This window comes from Lepisma saccharinum, chromosome 2 (genome assembly GCF_977018435.1).
Source record: "Lepisma saccharinum chromosome 2, izLepSacc3.1, whole genome shotgun sequence".
In the NCBI taxonomy this organism is placed as follows: Eukaryota; Metazoa; Arthropoda; class Insecta; order Zygentoma; family Lepismatidae; genus Lepisma; species Lepisma saccharinum.
In genome coordinates, this window is record NC_139230.1 from 28,627,967 (window position 1) to 28,643,630 (window position 15,664).

Below are 15,664 nucleotides of genomic sequence, written 5' to 3' on the forward strand. Positions count from 1 at the left end.
CGTGGGTTACTCTGGCAACGGTAAAATCTTCCGTCTACGGGAGGCTGAAGTTCGACGCTGATGGTACGCAAAATGACTCATAAAGTTATCCTTGAGTCGTTTTTACAAGATAAGGCGTCGTAGCATTGCTTCACTCCATGTTGAAAGGGAAGGGAGGGGGAGGAGAGAGACTGGTGCGGAGAAGGGGTCTGCTTCTGCAAGATGAAAAAGGGTGAAATTTATTCTGCGATATGGCGACAAGATACCAGTTTCTGTATGTACAGGGATGAGCAAAAGTATTTTATGGTGGGCGACCCTTTTAACAGTATGTTATATTGCATATGGAACAAGGTGCAGTTTTTATTTATTTATTTTGTTTTTCCTTTTCGCGTTCACAATATAGATAATTCTCACTGACAGGGATGGGTACGGGCGAATGTATTGCTTTTAACCAAGCGTATATCTCCAGTTCCAATGGATGAGTAGAGGAAAGGTGGGATAAAATATGATTGTATTCTCAGATAATTAACTCATCCGAATTTTGCATCCACCAATATATGCGACTATTTCATTCGTAAGAAATACTTCTGTTCCTACAAATCAAAACGAGAAAAATAGGAATGAAATGAAATGATAGAAATTAGATCAACTTTTTAAGTGACAAGTGTATGCGTAGGGTGTAAAATAATTTTGGTGATTATTTTCATCCCCATCGTTGCGATTAACAAATTCATAGGCTGTGCCAGAAGCTGAGAGTGGGCAGCTACATCGTATGATTACCTACACGAAGTGAATTAATTTAACCTGCTATCGCTTGCGCTCTTAGATAAAATATAACAATCCTGATTGTTCTTCAGAATGTGGGCGATATGCTAGCAAAGCCTTCTACCACATTTCTAACTTCCATGTATAACTGGAACAATTATCTCTAGTCGATACAAACCTGTTACAAGTAGTATTATTCGAAGCGGTGTTCGTTGTAGCATGCTTTCTAATGGTACATACAAGTCTTACGTTGCATATACATCCTTCTGGGCCGGTCTCGCATATCCGACCCCCGTAAAATTGTCGTAGTCTATAATTTTCGATATTTAGCGTCATTTTTCTACAACTTTTGGCTAATCTCGACAATGAGGGCGAGTGATAATTACATATAATTGATGAAGGGACACTCACAAATAACATCCATGTACAGGCCTGGATCCCAACCCGGAAACTTCGGTGGCGAATCCAAAAATCTATGACATAACACGGTGGGCCACCGAACCATTTAAAAATTGCCAGTCGTTCTTCGAGGTTAGAAGTAGGGCGGTGAGAGATGATTCAAATTTTAAAAAATATATTTTTCGAGGACTGTGTTTTTTGTATTTGGTTTACGTTAACACATAAATAATCATATTATTATTTTTTTCAAAATATAATGAAAATATATCACTAAGTTTGTATTTCTTCGGAAACATAACTTTAATTATTCAGATGTGCTGGATAAATGTAACACAGATATCACTTCTGTTTTATTTACCGTAACAAGATGTCAAACCAGACCTAACCAAGTTTATGGCATTATAAAGTAGCTCACACGTTAGTGTAAAAATTCTGATCTAACTAATTAAAAACTCACATAATTGTAGTTCGAGGATTATGGACTGTCAATTGTGCCTGCCTTGAGAACTGTGACCTTACTGGTAACCAGCAGATATCAAGAAAGGAAAGGTGATATTTTCAATGTAGTGTAATAAAAATTTCTCTCAAAAATTGTAGGAAAGTATTTAACGGGAAAATACAACGTAGTATAGAACATCACTCTCTAGTACTGATTCTGATTTCCAGGACATCGTTAGTTGTTACATAACAGAGCGGAAGAGAAAGTAACCATCTCACACACTATGTATAAACAGGGTGTCTATCAGTCAAAAATGTCAAGAAATCAACAGGTAGGTCAAGAAAGTCAAGCAAAAGTCAAGAAAGTATGCTTGTGGTCAATAACATTTGCTATTTTTTTTTTAAAGTATTGTGAATTTACATTATTATATACCTGTACTGGGATTTGATAAAATTGAATATTTGGAAATCTAAAATTGTATTAAGTTGTGGTTAAGACTTGTTCACTTTGTTTATTAAGAATTACATTCTTGTATGCGTGAAGTTTTGAAAAATATTAAATTAAATAATATGGTCATTCCCCATCCAGGATGAAGTCTGAAGAATTAATTTTTACATGTATTAATAATTAAAGCAAGTCTAAATCTCTTGATAAGTAAAGCTTCAGTTTTCATCTTAACCGGCCTTGTAGTAGGGGTTTTTTCATTAAATAAAAATATATATTTTCTTAATTTACAACTATACCTAAGTAGGGGGCGATAAATGTTAAGAAAAAGTAAAAAATGTCAAGAGATAGGAAAGAAACCAGAAAAAGTCAAGAATTTTGCGTTTGTTATTTTGGTAGAGACCCTGATAAAGAAGAAGTAATAACAAACAATCTGAAAATAAACAGACGAAAATCGAGTACAATAACATGTACGTATTGTTGGAAGGAAAGAACTCAATAGGCACGAGGCGGCGAGGATAACGAAGTCTGAGATTGAAGAACTACGGATAGAAATCGATGTGGGTCAATTAAGATGATTTGAACTTCTGGAGAGGACCTTTTTGGGTGCATAGAAGTATGGGGAGGGACACACAAGATGGCGGGAGGATACTGAAGAACAACTGAGGTGGAAAATGAGTGGTTGATGGAAGAATTGAGATAGAATTAGGAGGAAGTCAAGAAGAGGAAAAAAAGCATCACATAAAACACAGAAGAAACCGAAAGAAATCTTATACAAGGTAATCGTCACGATTAACCCAGCACATAGATGTGTCACGTATTTCGTAAATTCGTCATACATCGTTATCGTTGCGATATACCTGCAGAGGTAAAAGACGACGTAAAAAGTAATGGAAGATGGAAATTCTGTAATGCTTTAGTATAAGCGATTCTCTATCAATCTCTTTTCAATCTATTCCAACAGCAGAATCAATTGTATTGGCCGAAATAGATTACAAAAATCATATTTTCTTCTTGTCATGTGATTTTACAACATTCGATGTCGTATTTAATTGGGAGGTGCGGGGGGGGGGGGAGGGTAGAGTTTCAGTTGTTCATTACAAATCAGTTCTTCAAATTTAGAATTATTTTGATTCGTGTCATATTCTTACGAAAATATTGTGACGTGTATGCACTAAATACTGACCACACAACTAACCTTTATACACTGGCTTCCAGAAACTAGAAGAAAAGAAAGGACATCCACGATGACGTAGTGGTAACGTCGTTGCCTTGTAATCAAGGGGTTCCGCGCTCAATGCCCGGTGGAGGCAAATAGTGGTTCTGATCCTACTTTAAACTGTAGGTCCAGTCCCGATTAGCCTATCTGTGCATAAAGTGGACTTAAAAACTCAACACAATAAAGAAAGAAATCCGAAATAGAATAGTGAACATACATACCACTGACTCCATTAGGCATTTTTATTATGTTTCGGTTTGCTGATATATTGCTTTGAAGGGCATATTTATATCGTAGCGTTAGCAATCCTACGTCACATTGTTTTTCCTATGCACTTTTTCGAAACGTTTTATGACAATTATTTTAAGTGAACATTTCGCAAAGTCTGCAATATAAGCTGAATTTTTGGAAATTAAATAAAATAATTCAGCTTATGGAGGAAAGGGAAACATGGTTTAGATATACAGCATGTAAATGGATTAAATAGACCGTGGAGCAACCCCAGAGACGTCTAAAAGTAGCAACAAATAGCTAAGAGTAAATAGTATTAGACGTCTGAAAGCTGTGCTAAAAGTAAGTGATCGCCCAACATAGTTGGTCAGCAAGCCGCAAAGCGACTATTCTTGCTTCCTTCTTTCACACTGCGTTACACTTTCTTATCTCACTAATAGTATATCCCCATTACTCTAACTCGATAAGGAAGTATTTTGACCCTATATTTATGGGATATATTTTTTTCTATCATCGCATGTAGAACCCGTTCTGGAAGCATAGAGTGTTTGTCACACCAATGCAGCGGAAGAAAACGCTAGGAAAAGACTCCTATATCTGGAATTTTGACAGGTCCATACATTCTCTTAATGTGCCATATATTTCGTTACGTTGTATCCGAAACATAGTTCTGTAATGTATGTGTACTGTCACAAAGGAAAACTGCTCCTGGCATTAAATAGCAATCCTTCTTGCTGCTCAAACTTCTTAAACAAAGGTCCCAAGAGAAGGAAAAACAAGAAAGAGACGCCTTTTGGTTGGAGTTTTAATGGGAATCTATATTATCATGGCAAACCGAAAGTGTGGTTGGGTGACAAGGAACAGTTTGTTTTTCCTCAAAGCATGACTGATGGTCTTTGTTCTGTGCTCGCTTTGTTCCTACACCATCTGTCAAGAAGCAAGGAGGAAATTACAGAGAAATCTTTATTGTGGCTGTTGTTTTTGGGTTATGTGCACTTTCAAAATTCTCCTTTGTAAATATAATCACTCTTTAGATTGTCTGCCTGAGACATTACTATGCCATCAGGTGAAATATAAACGACACTTCATGGTTACATTGTGGTGCAGAGTGTATGTACGATGACATAGTGAAAATTCGTCGCCTTGTGATCAAGGTTCGATATCCGGTGGAGGCACATAGTTGTACTGATCCTGCTTTAAACTTTTGACCCTGTCCCGATTAGCTTATACACATAAGGTTGGCTTAATATACCGGGTGAGTTTTTTAGCTTGACACAACGAAATATCTCGAAAAGTACTCATCTGATCAAAAAAAAGTTCTGAATGAAATTTGTTCGTCACGGAGGGACTCATCCAATGATGCCAAACTCCACTTCCACCCTACCTCCTGGATGTGGGGCTAGGGGAAACTTTAAAATCTCAAATGGGAACCCCCATTTTATATTGCAGATTCGGATTCTCCAGACAAAAATTCGTAGGTTTTGTCTTAAACTTGTTTGTGGATTTGTGATAGATGGCGCTGTAATCGCAAAAATGAAAGATTGCGGAAATGGTAAAAAATGTACTTTTAATCAGAAAATGACGTGAGGCATGTTGAATTTTTATAAGAAACTGCATTTAGCATAACCCAGGAACAATGACGTGGACGTGGCAGTATTTTGTTCCCATCGGGGTGTTTTTTTAAGGTGAGTCCCCTCGCCTCTCACCATCGGGGTGCTTGTTTTAGGTGAGTCCCCTCGCCTCTCACCATCGGGGTGCTTGTTTTTAATAATCATTTTACAATAAGTGCTCGAAAATATCACCACCCACTTCGATACACTGATTTATCCGCACTTGGAATGATTGGACACAACTGAGAAGCGTGCCCGGTGTAATCTTTCGACATGCATTCTTTGGTGATTCGCTCAATCATGTTCTCATGCGTTGTTGGCGTTCATTATAAACTTCACTCTTCACGTAGCCCCACAAACAAAAGTCAGACGAAGTAAGATCTGGTGATCTTGCAGGCCAAGACACTGGACCACCTCTTCCGATCCACCGACGGTTGTACACGCGATCTAATACTTCCCGTGCTGCAACGGAATAATGTGCTTTACAACAGTCATGTTGAAACCACATTGTTTGTCGCACGTCTAAGGGAAGGTCTGCAAGCAATACTGGAAGTTCGTTCTGCAAGACGTTTCGATATTTCTCACCATTTAAGTTCCCATCGATAAAATATGGACCAATAAGTTTATCGCCAATTATTCCACATCAAATATTTACATTCCAAGGGCGCTGATGTTCAACTTGGCGTAACCAATGCGGGTTTTCGACACTCCAATAATGCGTGTCGATTAATCGTACCGTGGTTTGTAAAAGTCGACTCGTCAGAGAACAAAACTCGAGTAAAGAAATTGGGGTCTCCTTATACAGGGTGCTCGGAAATTCCCCTTACAAACTTCTATTGCAAGTAGAGGGGACTGAGTAGACAATATTTGGAATAGGAACCCATGTCCGGAAACGTACAGTTTCCGTGCTACAACCATGACAATGTGTCGGATGTGCCTGTGTTGGTATGCAACCGGGTAGGCAGTACATGACGTCAGAAGATCACCTGATGACCTAAAGTGTAATCATTTATACAACCATGTCAAATGAGTTGTTACGTAAGGTACAGAAGTGAATGACGTGTGACTCAGTCCATAATACAAACAAATTTATTTGGTAACAATGCCAAGGGATCAAAAAAGAAACGTGCTACTGTATTCAATGATCAACACCTGTTTCAACAGTGGAACGCAACAATTTGTAGACGTCACGTGCCATCAGGTGATCTTCTGACGTCATGTACTGCCTACCCGGTTGCATACCAACACAGGCACATCCGACACATTGTCATGGTTGTAGCACGGAAACGGTACGTTTCCGGACATGGGTTCCTATTCCAAATATTGTCTACTCAGTCCCCTCTACTTGCCCTAGAAGTTTGTAAGGGGAATTTCCGAGCACCCTGTATTTGCTGAAGCGCCCATTGACAGAATGTCACTCTGTTCTGAAAATCATCGCCATGAAGTTCTTGATCCAACGAAACATGAAACGGATGATATTTTCTACGCTTCAGTATTTGGCCCACAGTAGTCTGCAAAATTCCCGATTCACGACTTCTTTGTCGAGTATTTGGGGGTTATGAGCCACTGCAGCTAATACCGCAATTTCATTATTTTCTCCAGCAATTGTTTTTCGTCGATTCCTTTTTTTTTGGTTGTACAGTTCCCTCGGTGGAGAACTGTTGAACAACTCTGCGAAAAGAAGAGTGCGCACCCGGTCTGGAAAACGTTGAGCATAAATGTACACCATTTCAATTTTCTCTTCCACCGTTATAACCTGCATTATAACCACTAATGGTGTCACGAAGAAAAACACTACTTCCATCCTCTTCTTCAGGCTTCGTGGCAGATTATGCCGTGTCTGTTTGACTAGGAAACAAGGTCAAATGGTCTTTAGGAGAAAACATGCTGTCTTGAAACACGCTCGGCAATCTGTTCAAAAGGTTGTTAAACACTTATAAAACTGTAAAACGTTGAAGATTTCAAAGCTCCGTAAAAACCTTTGACCATGTGAAAATGAACAATCTCACTTCCGCGGAATGGATCGTCGAGTTAGTCGTCTTCACAGCTAATGTTGTGCTGCTGATGTGCTGCCGATGGCTGGTACTAGCCCCGCCCACTTGCTTCCTCCCTCCCCCTCCTTTTCCCCGCTACTCCTGCATTATTACGCCATCCCTCCGCCTTGGAACTCCTCTATCATCATGAACGCTCGTGTCATTTCTTTCGTTACATTAAAGCCTATTTGTTTATATCTTCTTCCATTTTTTTAAACATCTTTACTCATCTTTCCTCTACATTCCCTTTATTCAACGTTTTACAGTTTTATAATTGGTTAACCTCGTTTTTAACAGATTGCCGAGCATGTTTCGGGACCTCATGTTTTATCTTACAAACCATTACAACTTGTTTCCTGGTCAAACAGACACGGCATAATCTGCCACGAAGCCTGAAGAAGAGGAATGTGTATTTCTCGAGAATTGCGCCAAATCTTACTTTTTGCGATTACAGCGCCAGCTATCACAAATCCAAGAAAACAGTTTCAGACAAAACCTACGTATTTTTGTGTGGAGAATCCGAATCTGCAATACAAAATGGGGGTTCCCATTTGAGATTTTAAAGTTGCCCCTCGCCCAACCCTCAGGAGGTGAGGTGGGGGTGGGGTTTGGCATCATTGGATAAGCCCCTTCGTGACGAACAAATTTCATTCAGAACTTTTTTTTTGATCAGATGCGTAGTTTTCGAGATATTTCGTTGTCAAGCTAAAAACCTCACCCGGTATATGTATATCTATCAGATTTATTAATTAAATAGCATGTCATGTTTGTATTATATATGAACAGTACGTATTTGTCCACACGGTAAGGCTTTCTATCCTCCGTGCATTGCACCATGTCATGAAAGCACATAGAGGGTATGAAAATATGGTTCCTACATATTCTCGATCTCGGCCATGCCATTCTGTCTGTTCAGAATGTGACATAAATTTAGCACTGCATATGTAGCTGACATCTTTCACAACATGTTTCATGTCATTCCACACACACAGACTCATACATATATTTATTTACCTATATATGAGTATGTGTATCAATTAAAACAACACACCAAAAATTCAAACAATTTTCAAAGCTAAGAAAAAGCAAGGGCATGTATATCTTTGTTATTATCGGAAAATGTACAAATGATTTAGAATAAAATGTATTGGCCACATCATTTTTACAACGAAGCTAGCAATGTTCCTTTTTTTATGAATTTTAAGATAATATCGTACCTTCCGCGCTGTTATTGGTGTTAACCGTAAAGAGGGAAAATCGGCGACAATTGTAAGGTGGTGATTTGTAACTATTGAATATTTTATTTCTTAAAAAAAAACAACTATGTTTTAAGTGCAACAGAAGTAAACCGTTACGAATTTGATTATTAAGCGTGTAAGAATAATAATATGTTGTGTGTGAGTAAAAATACAGGAATGATGCCTACCAAAGCGACAGGCGACACGTGTCAGGTGTCACTTAAAGATCGACCAATCGAATGCAGACTCATGCAGAATACCACACAGTGTGAAATTTGCAATTTATTAGTTTCTCAATCAATAAATGCGGCGCGTCACATGTTACTTTGGCGTAAAAATCTCCCTTAACTTTAGAACTGAAACTTTACTGGAAGTTGAAGATGAATAAGATAATATTTGTTAAACTTGGTGATTGTCTAAATGTGCTAGTAGAAAGTGTCCAAAAGAAATAACTGTATTTATAGCTGAAGGATGGACATAAATTCCTGTGAGAATTCCTTGTCTTTTTCTTTGTACGTACTCGGAGGAAGGAAAATTCGTAGGAATTTTCCACCCACTAATTCATTTACCGTTTTTAATTTCTTGCGAGTTGTGTCAACTTCGGAACAAGGTTTAGTTGACTGCATCTCATAGTTAAGAAAGATGCAAAATTTGAAGTAACACTCTTATATAGTGATATCACTATGTACTTCTGAAACATATCTACGAATTCCACACAATCCGTTTCAATGGATAAAATTGTTCAAGATTAATTTCCATTTTATGTATAAAATTATTAAGATTATTTTTACAAAACTTGCTTTATTGAAATTATAAGAGAATGTTTATAACAGAAAATATTATAAACACACACATATGTATAGACACACATATATATGCACGCACACACAAAGTGTTCGATTGGTTGAGCTTTTTGGTTTAGGGGTCGATATTTCAATTACATTTCTTTCGTTTTTATGTGATGCATAGACTCCATCCATGGTTAATTCATGGGGGGATTTGATATCATTCTTTAGATATAGCTCGAAGTTGGACTTCTCAAGAACGTCATAAAAGTATTTGTTTCTGAGCCAAGTCCAATCGTCCTTCAAGAATACGATGAAACATAAAGAAAAATAGCACGAGAATATAGGATCCTTTATATCTTTTGCATGGGAGAAACTTCAGATAATAATATTTAATTTAGAAGTTTGTTCATGATATATATAAGTCCTTGCGCAAAAGCCTCTGATTTGAAGAAAGTTTTGAACTGAGTTATTTTGAGTTTCTACTTACTCTAAGAAAACTCTTTTAGGAGAAAAAGTAATTATGGGAAAGATTGATGTTGCTATTGGACAAGGAGATAAACTATTGAAAATTGAAGAAAAACGAAAAAATGTACATACACCAACGAGTACAATAAAACACAGTTACTGAACTAAATATGTGTCACTAAATAAACATGACATTGTAAATTATGTTTATATTTTGTAAGTCAACCAAAAATAAAAAGTACCTTTTCGGATCTTCCCCACTGAATGAAAGATGGATACAGTCGGCGACTAAAGTCCATTGTCATTGGCAAATTGTCAATCGCTATTTTCCTTTTCCTTTATTAGTTCTGTGTTGTTTTAAGAAATGTAATTGTGCTGATGCCGAAGCAGACATTGCTCTCTGTTTATTAGTGTCTTTGATTTAAATTCATGAACGTCACGTTGCGGAAAACTGAGTAAATGAACATAAAGATAGACAAGTCACTACTTTTCCCGTCCGCTGTACATGACAAGGGATTGCAGAATAACTAATCCCGATAAGTTACATTATTTTTTTAAAAAACGAAAGGGCCAAACAACTTTTCATTTTAAAACGTCTACATTTCGACACTTGTACTTCAACAGTTCTCTTTTAAAACAGATATAGATGAGCAATAGAGATAGATAAGAAGCTCACACCTAGAAGAAAAATGCAATTAATAATGAAAAATGGGGAAAAAATCTGTTCAATTCATCCGTTTTCTAATTTGAAAATGGATTGGCTATTGAATATTTGTGGTAAATGTTTATCATAACGGAATTAATAAAATAACATTATTCTTATATATAACTGTATTTAATATTTATAAAGAATATGTATTTATATCTGGTGTATTCCAACACTTGGTTAACCGAGACTGAGAACCGATGGTAAAATTAATGAAAATACAAAACCTTGATTACAATCTAATTTTATTTCTACGCTATCTGCTAGACCACCGAATCGGACTTGCGCATTTTGTTGGTCAGTAAGTGGTCTTCATTTGAGGATTTTAATCATGCATTTATGCGCTATTGACTCTCCAATCATGCCAGTGGGACACAATAATGAACGGACATTGGCGATAAGAGTCCTTCACCTTGTTTGACGATATGGAGTAGAAAAGTTTGTTTTTCGATAGCATGACTAGGGATAGTATTTTCTGAATAATTAATGTGGTCGCTACTACTAATTAATTAGTCTAATATTATACACCCGACAAAAGGATGACATTGTGGTTTAGAAATAGGAAAGGAATAAAGTAAACCAAAGATAATGATGTGTTGTTCCCTCAATAGACAGTCCACCTTTATTTATTAGAGATAATGGCTGACGACAATCAGAATAATGAAAAGTGATGACGTAGTACGAGGTTCACAGATAAAAGTCATAAATAAGTTTTCTCTGACTTTCTTTTCTAAATTGTATCTGTCAAAACGAAATTACCTTATGAATTAGACCAATCATGAAAACTCATTATCCTAATCAGTCATTGTTGTGACCAATTTGATCTGACATGTTTATTATTATTATTATTATTATTATTTTCATTTTAATGTTTTCACGTACGAACTGTTTAAACTCAAAGTATTACAGTTCGATATTTCATATCGATATAAGCTAAGACTCCTATGTCCTCGTACTTGACAAGATTGACATAGTATATTTGTTTATTTGGATACAGCACCACGTCCAGTTGTTACAATTCATATCATCATTTAAATTGTATATTAGTGTTTTTGTTAGTCCATCTCCATTTTTTACTATTTACTGAAATAAAGGAAATTTGTCTAGTGCTATATTTGGAAACGATGTAAGGAATAGCGCTCATGAAATGGTCACTATAGATCTTTGATGAGAGCATATCATACACTTATTTTGTTACTTGTTCTTGAGTACAGTGTTTGTAATTTTGATGAATGATTCCAACCACTCCTCATATTTAAACGTTACATAACAATTTTGGGTTTTCATACACAATAATCTGATAATTTCTGAACTAATTATATTTTTTCTGTATGGTATTTATAGCTGCTGAACTCCATAATTTACTACCATATTCTAGTAATGGACCCGGGTTCGATACCCGGTGGAGGCACATAGTGGTTCGGACCCCACTTTAAACTGTAGATCCAGTCCAGATTAGCCTTACTGTGCATAAAGTGGACTTAAAACACCAATTCAATCAATCAATCACACTAGTAATGGACCGTGTACGTGACATATAAAAACCAAAAGTTTCCAATCTGTTAAAAGAAGTCAAATTAAAAAATATAAAACCCGGTAACTATGTAGCTTTCTTACAAGTTTCCTTTATGTGTTCATCAAATAATAATGCTGAATAAAGATTCGTGCTGAAGTTACGTCTTGATAGCAAGTAGTCTTAGCTAGTAATTGAGTAATAGTAACAGTGGATTTGAACACTTCAACAATCAACGGATTACCTCTTAAATTTGGAATTGATTGAAATTTCTGATATTTTGAGATACATATATTACAAAAGAAGGCAATACACACACAATCCGCATGATAAGTCAGAATACACATTTGCTGCGAGAACAACAAGTGGATAAACGAAGAAATTGACATTCCTCGTCTGCTCTTGAAATAGCCGATCAAAAGCGAACCTACGCACAACAAACAGTCCTCCACACGACAGACGAGAAACATTTTTTGTCTCTCATTCGTCCTCTGGTTATAGAAGGATTTGGAAAGATTTTGTTTACATGGATTCGAACGGAAAATACAGATAAGAAAGGGCAAGAAAGCAAGACGAATATATAGGTTAATTTTCTCGTAAATATTATTAGATATTGAACTTGAAAGAACTTACAAGTTCAATAAACGAATTAAAAATCAATCAACTTTTCATTCTAGATTACAAACGGCTTTTATGTATAAAAATAACAATGTTTCCTCTTCGATTTAAAATGTATAACTAAAATATTTTTTATGGTGATGTGCTGTTACGGCAACCCTTTTCATCCCTACTTTCTCTTTCTTTCTTTCTTCCTTTCTCTTTCTCTCTCTCTCTCTCTCTCCCCTTCCCACTTCCACCCATTCATGGCTGAGAATGAAATATGATGATAGTTCGCGTTAACTAAATAAGTATAAGAAATCGTACAGTGACATCATGTATGAATACACTGAAATCTTTTTCAGTAGCTAGTATGCTAAACTTTGAATCACTGTCGTCTGTGCCACCATAGCAAACTAACTTATCGAGTCCTTTCCCCCCAGAAAAAAAGGACTCTATCTTTGTGTGTATGTGTGTGTGTGGGGGGGGGATTATGTACACATACACACGCAAATACACATAAACATAAAGAGTATAATTTTCATTGACATTGCATTGCTTTATATATTTTAAACCACAACTTCTGTTCTTTCATAGTATAAAATCATAACACATAAATCGTGAATTAGAAAAATAATTAAAAATTGTTTTCTAAATTTGAAAGGAGTTTCGGTTGATTTCCTCAGAGTAACTGGTATTTATGACGCCAGTGCACAGTTAAAGACAAAGGGCAGCAGAATATGTCTTATGGACCAAGGATACCGTACCACAACAGACGAAGGAACTGGGCTTAGCAAGGTTCGAGCAAGATGAAACCTTTCGCTAGCGGTATAGACAGTGGCATTTTTTTTCCTGTAGCGGCGCTTCCGAGTTACCAAGAACTGCATGAACACAGTTAATACCAGAGCTGTAGAAAACATTTTTAGTATTTTCACTATTATCTATGTTTATTGGTGGACTAGATCAGACAAATCCTTAACATTTGATAGAAAAGCTTAGCATAAAGTGTGGTAGTAAAACTTAGAATATTTATTAGCTCTATAGTGTCATATGTTCCCATTAAAGTGTAGCATTCGTTGAATTCTCTTACAATACATGCTAGTTTTCATGAAAGTTCATTTAGAGCATAGCAGACGTAGAAATTAGATTGACGTAGTGTAGTATGCAAACATAGTAAGCATTTTATTTTCTGGCAGGTGGAGAGCGCGGAAGATCTCGTAGATCGCGAGACTAGTCTCGCCATCCACGAGACAGGCCTGCAATGAAAGTAGGGCTTGCCGATCCTGGACTGCTGGGACAGTCTCTCATTCGAAGCTTTATTTCTCAATATTACTGGGTAAGTTATCTCTCAAGACTAAAATTATATATTGTAAATTTTTCGCTAACAAATCTTCTCATGTTTACTCCACTTAGATTTTATTTAATTTGTTTATTTACGGTGAGTAAATAATTTAAATGTAATTTAGTTATGAAAATTACTTTCAAACCCTCTTGTATTTTTTGTTTTATTTTCAGCGTCTTGTACTTTCTATGCTGGCTGTATATAAATGGGTGAACCTGTCAGGATACGAGAATGCTAGAATATTTAAATTGGCATTTGTGTGTGGAATTTATTTGTCGAGTATATTCAAGCCACCTTGTAGTCTTGTAGTCCATACTTTCGAAAAGCGGAACTATGTATTTCTAACCAAATTCAAATGGATAAGTTACAAGAATTATTATTTTCAGTTGAGATTTTGTCGTACCTTATTTGAACGCCTGGCCTGGTTCTAATTTTACTTAGTATTTTATTAGACTGGTTGAAACCCGTTCAAAAATAACCACTTCGTTGTTAGAATAAATTAGATAATTGAAACAAAATTATAATTGTGTGTGTTCAAAGATGGTCTCGCCAACATCCGGGATGGACTAATTAGCACAGCTCGTTACGAAGCCAGAGATCCTAGTTTCGAATCCGGATTAAGCCATGAACGGTTCATTGTGTTTTTCTTATCTATTTCACCAATTAATTTTCATCGTCGCGATTAAACTAGATACGCTGATAAGCGACGTTGAATAACCAAAGTGGAAAAACAATACAATAATGTAAAAGAAGAAGTTTCACATTTGTAAAATGTATTATTATTTATTATCTTAATAGGTTTACAATTAAGCCATACAATATTTCATTTAGAACATTATTAATACAAATAATGGCTTGTAGTATTCAACGCTAATGTGCGTATCCTCTACTTCTCATATCTTACACCATTGCAAATTAGAAAACAGAATAAGAAATACATCACTTACGTTTACTTACTTCATTAATGTTTGTTTTTCATTGAACCCAGTGACAAATCTAAGGACAACTTTCAGTTTAGAATTTCCTAAAATATGCTCACGTTCCTCAAAATATGATTATCACTTGTTCATTGAAAATCATTTCGTAAAATTTCGGATTTACTTTTTTAGTAATACACTGCACGTATGTTTTAAATGGATTACAAAAACCAATAATTTATGTTATTAAACAATACTTATGAGGCAAGTAAATATGTCCCATTATTTGGAGACAGAACTGCACATATCCGTATTTCATACGAATGGCAAATGTATATGGCAAAAGGCGTTTTTAAATGTCTTGTGTAGCTGCAGCATGCTGATCACGGCTATTTACTTGTCGAACCAAAAGCTCATATAATTCAAGTTTTCCTGTTAAGAAACTTCGCCGTTACTAAGTTTCAAGTGGTCGATATCCCTGCACTCTCTGGAGTTGTTATTGCGTTATAAATAATGAGGTCGGAAACATTTCGTCCAAGTCCAATGTTGCTTCCGAAAACTCTCCAACTTACTGGTAGTACTAATTTCATATTGTTGCTGGGGCCAACAAGCCCTGAGATGTAATCAAAAGTGGTGGCTAGCCCAGAACTAAGATATAATTATGTAAACTAAATTGCTGTCAGTTTCAAAAAGTTTGAAATTACTATTGCGACTAGAATTGAGGAACTTTCCTTCATAGTGGTAAGTTTTTTTCAGTCTCTTCAATACGCATAGTATGAAGGCACGATAATATGTCCTCAAGCTTTATAATCTTAATCTATCTTCAGTTCTGTTAACTAGCTTCCTTAGCATTATCAAATAAATAATTACAATCACTGGTGACGCCTTTGAATATAATTAGTTTCATGTGGAATCACTCGTTACTTGCAGTGATTTTTACATGAAATCCTGTTTTTTATTACTTTTTTCTGCACAAGGC

The 15,664-nt window shown here is 36.1% G+C and overlaps 1 protein-coding gene across 2 annotated transcripts in view; it reads left to right on the top strand.

Moving 5' to 3' along the window:
- The window catches only part of Slob (Slowpoke binding protein), a 395,646-nt gene that overhangs the window by 95,404 nt on the left and 284,578 nt on the right, over nt 1–15,664 (top strand). For both annotated transcript variants that reach the window (XM_083117203.1, XM_083117204.1), the window contains exon 2: nt 13,623–13,762. In XM_083117203.1, coding sequence (XP_082973329.1) covers nt 13,688–13,762 — 75 coding nt within the window. In that variant the 5' untranslated portion in view covers nt 13,623–13,687. The remainder of the gene's footprint in view (nt 1–13,622; nt 13,763–15,664) is intronic.